The sequence below is a fragment of the Dermacentor albipictus genome, chromosome 10, assembly GCF_038994185.2.
Source record: "Dermacentor albipictus isolate Rhodes 1998 colony chromosome 10, USDA_Dalb.pri_finalv2, whole genome shotgun sequence".
In the NCBI taxonomy this organism is placed as follows: domain Eukaryota; kingdom Metazoa; phylum Arthropoda; class Arachnida; order Ixodida; family Ixodidae; genus Dermacentor; species Dermacentor albipictus.
In genome coordinates, this window is record NC_091830.1 from 24,214,279 (window position 1) to 24,226,358 (window position 12,080).

Genomic DNA, 12,080 nt, shown 5'->3' on the forward strand with positions numbered 1-12,080 from the left:
CATCCTGTGCAGAGGGGAAGGGTCAGCCAATATGAAAAGCAACACTTTATATATGCATTAAACACTAACGCGCCTTCATTTTTTACTGGAAATTTCATAAATGCATAGAAACAGTTTCCTTGGCAGCACAGCTACTTGGCAATTATTAGCGAACATAGTGAAAAATGCAGTTTGGAAATTTGTTAGCTTACCCGCCGTGATGCCCCAGTGGCTGTAGAAATGCACTGGTGAGCATGAGGTTGCGTGTTCAGTTATGACGGCATGTCGATGTTGGTGGAAAGCAAGAACGCTCGTGTACCATGACTTGCATTGACGTATGCCAAGTGGTCAAAAATATCTGGAGTTCTGCATTATGTTGAAAAATAATCTGGAGCACTCCATCATAGTGCTCAGTTTTGGAACATACAATACCAGTTTTATTTAAATTTGTCGACCGGAACAACAGTGCTTCTTTCCACTTATTTTTGGCACACCTTTCTCAAAACTGGGGCTAGACACAGGAAATCTATAAACGAGTAATGCATGTACACTGGTTAGGTTCAATTTTTTCATTACTATGTGCCCCTAGGGTTCATTACGTTACTTATTTCATCAATTGCAGTTATTATATGTGCCTTGATGTCGGCTCCACAAATGCTGTTGCCAAAAAAATGCTGTGTCGCAGTCTCTACTGTGCTGTATATCGTAGTCGCTCAACTCCCCTAATATCCATATCCACACGCAATACAAACATCTCGTCATATCTTTCATTTACACTGTTCTAAATAGGATGTGCAATGCTATTGGAGTTGATTACGGGTGTGCACAGTTTATATTTTGCTTCACCCAACCGTCCACACAGTTGGAAACGGTGTTTTTTCCCACATTTGCATGGTCGAGACTGTCAGATGTGCCTGCTCCTTGTTTTGCCTCATAGTCATCACCATTAGCAGTCTTAGTAGCTTCTGCCCGGGCCTGATGACGCTGATAACGTAGTGGTTGATCTGCGAGCTGCTCGCATCACGTACATGGTGCAGGGCACAAAGCATTGCACATTTTTAGGCGGGTATGTGGGTGGCGCACATAGCTAAAGGCTTCTGCAGACATTGCAAGTCTTAATCTTTATTCACACACCAAGTTGGGCCATATTCATTAGCAATAGCTGCTGAAAAACTGACAAGTTTTTTTTTATTATTTCTGTGCATTGAAAGGACGTATTGCTGATTATGAGGTAGGAAACACATGTGACTTGAGAAGTTCACTTGGGCACGCACACACACTATTTCTCTTTAAGCTGTTATCGTGCTCAACCGTCCGAACATGCTTCTTTCGTGGCCTCTGCTATCAGCGGCATCGGTTGTTCTCCCCATCTTCATCCTCGTCATCGTCAAGTAGTCCCAGCAGCCTTTGCAAGTGCCTGATGTAGCTGATGGCATAGCGCAGAGTCTCTACTTTGCTCAGCCGACGGTCCTTGTCTCGTGGAGGAAGAGGCAGTCGGCTACGCAGTCGCTCGAAGCCATCGTTCACGTGCCGAACCTGAAATTATATGCGCTGTCAGAAAAGTGTAGAGTGAAAATGGCTAAAAAGAGCTTAGATACGGCCAATCGTGACTTATGCCAAACTGCCAGAATTGTATGAATGTCAGCTCATGAAGACAACAGAAATCACTGATGACCCATTGAGCATGTCCGGCACCCACTTGCAGATATTGCCACCTTGCTGTGCTTATGCCAATGGCTAGGTTGCCTCGAGGCATGGTCATGGAGTTCTGTAGTGCAGTCACCCAGTCATAACCACAACTGCGCAAACACGTTTAATTGGTCCCAAGAGCAGGTAACAAGCTTCTGTATAGTGAAAGCATCATGAAATAGTGTATTGCTCTAATATAAGACAATGAGCAAACGAGAACAAGGTGAAAGCCAGAGCCAACATTACAGAGTGGACTTGTATTCAAGGCCTTTAAAAAGACAAGTCTACTTGAAAAAGCCAAGTCCACTTGTCAAAATGTTAGCTTCGGCTTTCACCTTGTTCTCGTTTGCTCATCGTCTTGAATTTCCATCTCCCGCCTTCCCCGTATTTCCCCTGTTCTCATATAGGAATCATTTGTGTTGAATTATTTTTAGCACATGAGGCAATTCATTAAAATATGGTTTGATTAGTCTATCCAGTTCATTATAAACCGGGTGTCACCGTCCATGCACTTAACACCAGTGGTCCAGAACAGCACCCGTGGCAACTGGGCGTACTTGAGCTGGCTATCCTTCTTCCCATCCGAGAGTCTCTGTTCAAGTTCTTACCCTCTGTCGCTCCCGCTCATTCCGGCGCCGAATGAAGGTGGGCTCGAGCCAGTAGTCATACGGGGAGTATGGAACCGGTAGCGGGATCTTGCACTCGGGGGCGAACGGGTCAGCCGAGCCTCCCTGCAGATGGATGCACACCGGTCGCCATACTGCAGCGGCACACATGGAACTCCGAAAGAACATTTAAGATAAGTGAGCACCAAGATAAAACATGAATTTGAAAGGACGCTAAAGAATAACAATAAATTGATTGGTAATTGGGAAGTATTCTTTAGCGTTTGTTCTCATTTACTTGGCCCTAAAAGTGCTACTAGCTCAGAAAGGCTAACTTTTCCACTATTGAATTTCGCACACAAACTCTCTCACTGGTACGTCACTTATCTGAATGTGTTTTCCATGTGGTTGGGCTGTTTGTGTGCTGAGGAAGTTCTCTAGCTTCGCTAGGTTTTGTCTATCATTTTCATGCAATGTAACTACTTTTCTTTAGTGACAAAATGTTAATTAGTTGTGAGCATGCAGATGCTGTCCATATATGAGACATTGCGGGCAGATATTGCGGGATCGCCATAGTGGTGTCGCCACCCGTGTTTTGTTCAACCTTTCAACGCATGTGATAAGACTGGTGTTTCTGGTGTCCGAGGAGCATTACTGAGTGAAACGGTGCATAATATTTTTTTAGAAATTTGGATGCGCCAGAAACACGTAAAAAATTGTGTAGTAACTATAGAAGAAAACTATCAAAGCAAAGCTTATACTATGTTGTACCATGCTGGGAATGTACCCGCTTTTACTTTTATTTTTCCTTATATAGTTTAAGCATCGTCTGTGCAGCTATATCATGACTGCATGTCGCAGTATAGCGCGGGTATGAGAGCTAGAGGTGCGGCTGTGCATGAACTTCGTCGCAAATGTTTGTATCATTTATGTCATGCTAGAGTGTCAATTGCATAAAATGCAGTGCTGAGCGCCTTCTTTCTACCGCCGACCTGAGCCAATCCCGAAGGTGTTGTGCGGTGTCACATAGCGTATCAAATTGCTAGCTACCGCAGGGAGGGATAGTGGACGCTCTCTCTCTCTTATATAAGTAAATTGTTGCCATATGATGTGAAACGTGCACACCCAAGAGTTCCAAAGCGCTAGTCTGCACGAGTGAATGTGTGGTTCTCGCTTGCCATGTACATGCGTCTGTGTGGTTGTACTTTCAAGACATTTTTTGCATATTTTGGAGGGGAAAATTATGCAGATCTAACCCACATAAGTTGGTATCGATATGTGAAATGAAAAAAGCATTCAAGAGGTGGTGAATTAAATACTATACAATTATGTTCTGCGCAGCGTTTTGCGCAATAGCGATCACGTGCCTGCAAGCAAGATGAGGAGATCCTCACCATCTGACTCCATTACACACTCTCCGGGATGCGAGTTGCAATTGCTAGTAAGTACAGCGAGGCGTGTCATTTCCGGAGGCGCCGGACGTTTCTGCGCATGCGCGAGTAAAAGTGGGTGCGAGAGAGAAAATGTGGGGTCTTTTGCTCCTTGAATATCTGACTCTGCCTAGGCATTACGGAGGAGAAGTTGTGTTTGTCCCTAGTTGTGCCAGCATTGCGGAGTGGGGTCAAGTCATCTCGGACGCTGGCTGCCGGCGCGGCGCAACAGGTGAAGCAGTGGGCACTGACACAACATTTGGTGATCGTTGTGTCGGACAGGCTCTCTCGCACCTGCGGCACTCGTGCTGAATCAGTAGTGCCGGATTATGCCTTTCTCGCGCCTTACACCGCTCTACTTTCAAAATAACATCACTGATTTTCCCGGGGGAGCAGTAGGGACCGTAGAGGCCGGGCCGCATATAATGAAAATCTGGAAGGTACAGCGCGCTAGTAACTGCGGTTTAACGCGACCGGCTGAAAGGCCGTCTGTGACGCTCAACGCCTTTGCAAACGCTGAAAGAGTACGCCGCGCCATCTTAACGCCTTTTGCGCCAACCTAACATAACGTGCGCGAGACGCAAATGCAATGATCTTCACGGCGTGACATTAAAGGGAAGCTGAAGAGTCTGTCGAATTCAATAAGACGCTCATATACGGATGCGGGAACCTTATAAACCATGTAGGTCAAATTTGTTTTTTTTTTTTCAAATAGGAGCGACGTAATCGTCGGTTGAAATTGCGCTGTAGCTCCGCCCCCCGTCGAATGCCGCGCGCTGCTGCTGACGCTGACGATGCGAGCGGAGACCGGAAACCGCGGTGTTGTGACGTCAACTTTAGTGTTTTGCTCCTTCGCAGCCTGCGCGACCGTGCCTGACCGTGCTTGTTTCTGCGTGCGTGCCGTCGTAATCTGCTTCGATCGACCCTGCATTTCTTTGTTGGTGCGTCTGTGTGTATGTAGGGTGGTGGTCAAGGTGCGCAGCATCAACTGATGTGGTGGGCCGATCATGCCGTCTTTCTGTGCAGCCTACGGTTGCACGAACACCAGCGGCCGCGACGATGGTGTCTTCCATTGTTTCCCACAAGACAAGAAGCTTTTAAGGAAGTGGGAGGCTGCTGTAAAGCGAAAGAATTTCAAGCCCTCAAGAACAACACTGCTGTGCTCCAACCACTTCCGTGACGACGATTATCACCAGAATTTCCACTAGCAGGCTTTCTAAACGCAGCGCGAAAAGATCGGGGCAACGAAAACAAAGACGGCACGAGTGCGGACTGACTGATGATAACTGGTGTTGGAAGTCCTTATGAATACACGAATTCGCCCAAACCTGGATTTTGATTTACTGCGAGCTCCTTCATGTTAGCACGCTGTACGGAAGGTGCATGTTTATTTCCCGCCCTCGACGCAGGTTTCGTCGCAAAGCGCCGCGAATTTTCTATTTGCACGTGTGTTGTAAAACAGCCTGCACGCAGCTACCATAACGCAGTGCAAATGTAGAGTTTGCATGTGCTGGAAAGCCGGCGCACGCCAGGACGCTAAGCTCCCCCCGTCTCTCGCGCACAGCGAGAAACCGACCGTCTCACGTAGCCGACGGAATTCGCCGCCTTTACGACTTCGGTTACGAGTAGTGTGCGGATGGCGCACATATGAAGGTCACTACATGTACTGCATGAACCGGGAAGCTTTTCACGCGTTTGAACCGTCTTTGTAGGTTGCCGACAGCTTTGGACAGCGCACAAATGCCGACGATCGCATCCCCGTTTACGTTCCACGAGGAGGCATGCAGGAACACAACACTGCAGTTGTTTGACCGGAAACGAGCTCACTAGATCGGCGAAAGATCGGCGAGATCACTAGATCGCTTTGCAAAAAACATGCTCACCAAAGAGCATTTCCAACACGAGGAGATCCCAAGACTTCGCTTTAGTTCTCGTCGAAAGCACTGCTCGGCACTGCTCGCACCAGCATCGTTTGCTTCTTCGAGAGGCCGGCTCTTTGCAATCGGCTAGTACATGTAGGGAGCAACGCCGAACTCTTCAGAAAAACGCAGTCTCTCTAAATTTTCTATTACCTCTTAATTTTCCATTACGGCACCAAACTACCTGGCACCGCGCTTCATGTGGAGCGGCAGCGGCCGGTCGCTAAAGTTGACGTCACGGGTCGCCCGACCAATCACAGGCGGAAACGAGACGCGCGAGCTGGGCGTGTCCGCTGCTGCACTTTTCGTCGAAATAAAATATATTTGCGCTTTCTTTCGCTCAATTTCGATATGATATTCGAATTCGGAGGGTTGAAAACCACTATGTACACATGTTCACTCATTTTTTCTGGAAAACCTTTCAGCTTCCCTTTAAGTCGTCGAATGCGGCGTTTCAGCCAATCGCGTTCAACCGCGGTTTCTAAGGCGCTGTGCCTTGTAGATTTACCTTTAGCTTCTGGGAGTCGCCTACGTCCGACGTAGCTTTAGACAGCGATCGCCAAATGTGGCGTCCGTGCCCACTGCTTCACCGCGCCGGCAGCCAGCGTCGGAGCGTAAAAAACAAACTCGACCCCACTCCGCAATGCCGGCACACCTAGGGACAAACGTGTACAAAACAAGCAGAGAAAGCTGGCCCCGTAGTACCCAGGCAAATACATATTTAAGGAGCAAGCGTTTCAAAACGCTAGCTGTCACGAGGTAAGAATGTGAGAAAGCGCTCCATTTACCACCGGTACCACCATGCTGTTAGACCCTCGAGAAGTCGTGGTTAGTTCCAAAAGAAACGCAGTGAACGTTCGTTATAACGAACTTTTACAGGCGCAGTTGTACAAAACGTGATACTCCTCGGATAGACGAAGAAGCGCCAAGGAAAAAAATTGGCAGTGGCTTAGCTCGGCTATTCCAGGATATACGTATCAAAAGCTAAGGCATAGCATGGTTAGCCTTGGTTAATCTTGACCGCAAGTCCAGGTTAGTCTGGTTGTCTAGCTATGTTGCGGCGTTTAGCCAGTCGTTCGGCGCGCCGTTCGTCTGTTTCCTGGGCGATTCGCTTCCTCTTCACCTCGCTCCGATGTCGATTCCAGGCCTCCTCCTGCTTATCAGAATTGTCGCCGTCCATACTGCCGCCTCAACTGTGGTTGCGGCGCACGCGAGCTCTTCTTTTCAATCCTCCGACATGTTATCAGGCATGCGACGCACTTGGCGAGGCGAGCGGAGGCGAGCGCAACGATGAGGAACGCGTGTGACGTCATACCAAACTTCGGCGGCGCTGCGCAGCGGCGGAACACCTGTGGCTCGGTGCTACTAGTGGCGCATGCGCAGTAGTGACTAGGGAGCGAGAGAGAGAGAGATAAATATACGCGGCGAGGCGCGCGTTGTGACGTCATGTGCCTCCTCGGAGCACCGCCATGGCGAAATCGCAAGTTCGCGGCCAATAATGTGTTCGCTTTAAAAGCGCTGCAGGTCTCGTTTGCAGAATGTGAATAAGCGAGAATTAACACGGTGAGATTTAGCACGTTCAGAAATATCACGGTAAGAATTAACGCGAGCTGATAGTTCCCCGCGTAGCCTAATGCACCACGCGACGTCGCTCGGGTGGCGCTAAACGCTAATTTCAGTCACCCCTGCGTGACACACAGTGAGGACACTGCTTTCGATGGCAAAGCGCGAAGGATTGAGCGTGTTGCAGAGCTGGAAAGAGAGAACGTTCCTTTGTGTGCAAAATATGGCCCAGCGAGTTTCGGCCGGTTCGTAGTAAGCGGGGTCCCTGCCAGTGCACTTTGAATTATCAAGCGCGCTTCTATCGGGACCACGGAAGATGCCGATCAAGGCGATAATTCGAATAAAACGGTGTTATTATAACGAGGATCCACTGTCGTTCTCAGTGGATATCGGAAAAAAAGTTCGCCTCCGACGTGGCGCGCTGCGGAAATGAGCTACCGTAATTTGCTAGCCCATCTACGCGAATTGTCGTGGTGTTGCACAACTGTGTATATGGTAATGCATTGTTAGGTTATTGTCTAGTGTAAACGTTTGAATATCGGAATGAATGTGGTACTGCCGGGTATGTGAAGGCATACTAAATATACATAAATATGACTATTCATTAATTATGTCCTTCTACAGTTCCAAAAATGCCTTATCGACAGGAACATTAGAAAAGACGCAAAAACGGATAGAACAGGGGCGACAACACCGTGCAATTCCCGTACCAGCTTGCTATGACGTCTTAAATTTTTGACGGCGTCTGCTCGGACTTAGTGTTATTTTTTCGCCCGTATACATTGTCAAATAATTAGATAATGATATCATCGAACGATGATCAAGAGACAAGACGAGGCGAGAACGACGATGTAGTTGGTCGGTGCCCTTGGCGCGAGCGAGTGTCGGCCTGGCTGCCTGGCTCCAGTGTAAATAGCCTGCAAATAGCCTCCTCCGTCTGTGTCTTTCCACACGTAACAATATTGGGGTTTCGGCACGTAAAACCCTAAAATTCCAAGAATACTCTCGATCTAAAGTGACAGTGTTTCTCTTTAGCTAACGATGGCTCCGACCTCCTTCTTCTGCGGTCCTTTATACATTTTAACGCGACAGCGTTAATCGTGTCGCAGAAAAGCCGGTGTCATCGGCGTCGGTGTCGGCGGCGTTGGCCGTGAGCGATAAATCCCAGCAGGCACTTCATGAATAAAAAGCAACTTGCAAGATGGGCTGGGTGGGAATCGAACCAGGGTCTCCGGAGTGTGAGACGGAGGCGCTACCACTCAGCCACGAGTACGATGCTTCAAAGCGGTACAAAAGCGCCTCTAGTGAATGCGGTGTTGCCTTAGAAACGAGCTGTTTCTAAGGCTCAGGCGTGCGTTGCTTGCTCAGGCGCACATTTCGTTGCCGCGCCGAACGCTGCGTTGCTCGACGCTCACCGCGTCCGATGCGGGGCGCGTAGTCGCTGCGCCGTAGCCCATTCTCTTACACCCCTTGGCGGGTCGACGGGAACGCTGTCGCGTTCCACTCTTGAAGGCGAAGCTTAAGCGTCCTCCAATTTTTTATGTTCGCCATTCCTGACACGCCAAGGAACGCTGGGAGACGGGGTTACCTTCTCCGACGAAGAGTCGTCCGAGTCCGAGTTGACCGAGAAGTCGGGAGACGGAACGCCGCCCACCGCGGGCGGCAGGTCCTGTAGCTCGATCGACGTCGTCGACGTGGTCGTCATCATCTCCGGGACAGCGCCGCCGCAGAAGAAGGTCGGGAACACGGCCACCGTCGGCGGCTGCTGGTGGTGCGGGTGGTACAGCGTCGGCTGCAGCTCCACGTGTTGGTGCACGTGGTGTGCCCCGGTGTAGGACATCGGTGCCACCGGGGTCAGGGTGGCGTACTCGCTGCCGCTTGTCGACAACTTGCTCGCGACGGGGCACGGTGACGCCTCGTCGTCCATGCTGTGTAAAAAAAAAACGAGTCAGGTGCCGAGTTGCCAGATTAGTTTTAAACTTAGAAGAGAGGGAAAGATCTTTATTGAACAGTAGAGTGGTTATCCGGAGTGTTTACTCCAACTAAGCAGAACAACGGGCCTAGAAGAAGGTGGGCAGAAGAAAAAAAAATGAGGGAAAGAAAAAGTGCAGGTCTTGTCATTTCAACGGCAGCAGAATAAATGTCCAAGCCGATGAATGTAGGAAATCTTATTCAAACCTGACAGTTAATGCAAAAGAAAAGAAAAATGCGTAAAAAAGTGTCCGATGATTACGATACTCCCTAATGCGAAATTTGAGCGCAGCTGAATACGTGCTTTCATTTCGCGATACATTGAGGCAAGGAGTATGAGGCCGTAATCACCGAACCGAGTGGCAGTGGGCCAGTGCCGTCAGCGTCTTCACGGAGGTATAGGGGCAGCACGGGAACGCTGGCATGATGGGAGGCATCGGAGCCAGCCGTGGAAGAGTACGACGACGAACGCGCGAGCAGTGGCAGGAGCGCGTTCACGCGGTTACGCCGAGGGACGCCGATGCTCGACCCAGGAACGGGCGCCTAAGAGCTTGAATTGTAGCGTGAAGTGACATAGACAGAGACCTCGTTGGCTTCTTGTGACATGACTAATAAAATTCGGGCCCCTCGGTTAACCCCCTTTCTTCTCGTTCATAGACAGAGACTAGAAGGAGACAGGATGAGCGCTATCAACTAATAGACCGAGACTGCTTCTAGTCTCTGTCTGTGTCACTTCGCGCTACGATTCAAGATCATGTTACCGTACCTTGTTACCGCAACTTTCTATCCTTTTGCCTAAGTGCTGGGCTCTAAAACAAGAAATCTCGTTGCGCATGTTTTCATGTGGAAGGCCAGGGACCCAGCATCCGTGTCCAGTGTCAAGTGACCTTGGTCGAGCTTTTCCACGTTCATTTTATATCGATGTCGCTCGTATCTGTAGGCGCTCAAGCAAGACATGCTTTAGAGGTAACCCCCGTATTCAGAAATGCATCTTAATTGAAGCCCATGCTTGACTTGATTTAAACGACGCCTGTCGTCAACGCACGGAAAGAAACGCAATCAGCGTCTCCGGCTCGTTCGCACCAGGCGTCGTTTATATCAAGTCACGCATGAGCTTCAAGTTGCATTTCTGAATACGGAGTTAGATTTTAGATTAGATTTAGATTGGACTGTAGGCATAAGACTGAACCAGACAGGGGCAATTGGAGATCGCTAATAGAGGCCTTTGTCCTGCAGTATATATCCATGCATAGGCTGACGATAACGACTACATTATTTTTGCCATCAAAAAATAACCTTTTTTTTTAACCAAAGGTTCGTACTTATTATGAGAAGCAAACAATCCGAACAGGCATAGTATTCCTGTGGTCTTTACGGCTCCTAATAAGTTTTCCAGGCCTTGCCCTATAGGATTTGCGTTGACAGCAAGCGAGATCGCAAAACCAGACATGAACACCCCCCCCCCCCCACGTAGGATGTGCGACAAGAGTAGTGTGTTCGGTTCCCTTGGAGTGTGGAAAAGTGTACATCGGCCAAACCGAACGATGCATCAACCACCGCCTCAGAAAGCATGCGCTAAAAGTTAAGAAAAAAAGGACAAATATGCACATTTGGTTTCCCATATCATCGCGAGTGGTTGCGAGGCACTTTTTTCTGATGTTACTATCTTAGACAAGTCCACATATACCAAACGGTTTGAGTGGCTTTATAAGCATTCTATATCCACAAAAATTCACCTATCTGTGTAAGCGAAGCGTCTGTTCTTTTGCACAGTGCCGAACTGGACTTGTTGAATTCTGCTATCTAAAGCAGGCAGCAGTATTGTTCACCTTTTTAGTTTTTAGTTATGTCTATCACCTTCGCATGGGATAAGGGGCGTGACACTTGTGCGTGGCACACTTTATAATATCGGAGGGTACGTCGATTGGAATAAACGTTTGGATGTAGCGCTTTTCCGCATCTTTCGTGTATTCTTTATGTGTATGTGTATCTTCTGCGCTGTAATTAGAATTTACAATGTTAGACCAACTACCCCAACAAGACAGTCCTTCTGGAGTGTATCCCTACGTACACCTGCGAGGCTTTTCTTTTGAGGAACCCCTATGGGTTTCCTTTGTTGCAATTGCTACGATTGGTTGTATGTCTCACTTTCCCTTTATTGTACACTGAAAATTTTTATCTTTGATGCGTTTTAGTTCTTAATATGTGAAAACTGCAATTTTGTAGCGATTATCTTTAGTGTTTTGATGTCTTTATTATTACAATACGATGCGAACATATTTACTACGACAATGGCATTCTTAAAAAATTTCCATTGCGCTGTGCTGAGAACTTTAGTAAATGTTAATGGTGCTATAGGTGATGTACGCAATCATACGCAGTACGTACAGAATCCCGTGTCGGGTACTGTGTGCCATTAGCTCCTGTACATAAGCTTCAAGTGTGCCAAGAACACACAAATAAATCATAATCAAACCAAACGAGAAACCGATAGGAATTGCATAGAAAGCGGCTCACCTGAGCGCCTGTATGCCACTCTACGGTGCCCCGTATCCCGGACTCCAGTCTGCCGGTACGTTGCGAGCGTGCGACATCGACATCGTCTCCTCCTGCACCTGTCCGTTGAATAAACGGGAGCGCACATTCATTCGGCCCGGTCCGCGACCGCCGCACCTCCTCCGAAGCGTAGCGGGCCGATGCGAAAAGGAATAAATGAAACAAAAGGCGCGAAACAACTCAAAACCAGCCACGCGCAATAAAAGGGCAGAGCGCTTCCGAAACTGAAACGAAAGTGTCTACTCACCTGCGGCCTCTACCGGCTCGCCTCTCGCTACCGGTTCTCCTATTGGCGGATGCGGGGAGGCGGGGCCGGTGACGTCATGAGTGCAAAGAAGTGACATCGCTTCACGTTCATTCATTTTCAG

The 12,080-nt window shown here is 48.5% G+C and overlaps 1 protein-coding gene across 3 annotated transcripts; it reads right to left on the reverse strand.

The window, feature by feature from the left end:
• Positions 1–1,021: 1,021 nt before the first annotated feature.
• LOC135921712 (helix-loop-helix protein 6-like) lies at positions 1,022–11,830 on the reverse strand. Of its 3 annotated transcripts, none has more exons than XM_065456018.1 (4): positions 11,674–11,830; positions 8,774–9,113; positions 2,277–2,399; positions 1,022–1,515 (listed from the first exon to the last, which is right to left on the reverse strand). In XM_065456018.1, exons 2-4 carry the CDS (start codon positions 9,110–9,112, stop codon positions 1,324–1,326), a joined length of 654 nt encoding a protein of 217 aa, XP_065312090.1. In that variant the 5' UTR covers position 9,113; positions 11,674–11,830; the 3' UTR covers positions 1,022–1,323. The 3 variants fall into 3 exon arrangements, with proteins under 3 accessions (XP_065312090.1, XP_065312089.1, XP_070383313.1); XM_065456017.1 differs by lacking the exon at positions 11,674–11,830 and adding an exon at positions 9,508–9,598; XM_070527212.1 differs by lacking the exon at positions 11,674–11,830 and adding an exon at positions 9,513–9,562.
• Between the last annotated feature and the right edge of the window lie 250 nt (positions 11,831–12,080).

Bases quoted from the DNA above. Each gene is read 5' to 3' on its own strand.
- LOC135921712 (XM_065456017.1), bottom strand. From the start codon at position 9,593: ATGCCTCCCATCATGCCAGCGTTCCCGTGCTGCCCCTATACCTCCGTG. The intron at 9,114-9,507 runs GTGATTACGGCC...TTTTTTACACAG, and splicing joins GCCCACTGCCACTCGGTTCG to CATGGACGACGAGGCGTCAC. The intron at 1,516-2,276 runs GTAAGAACTTGA...ATATAATTTCAG, and splicing joins ATGAGCGGGAGCGACAGAGG to GTTCGGCACGTGAACGATGG.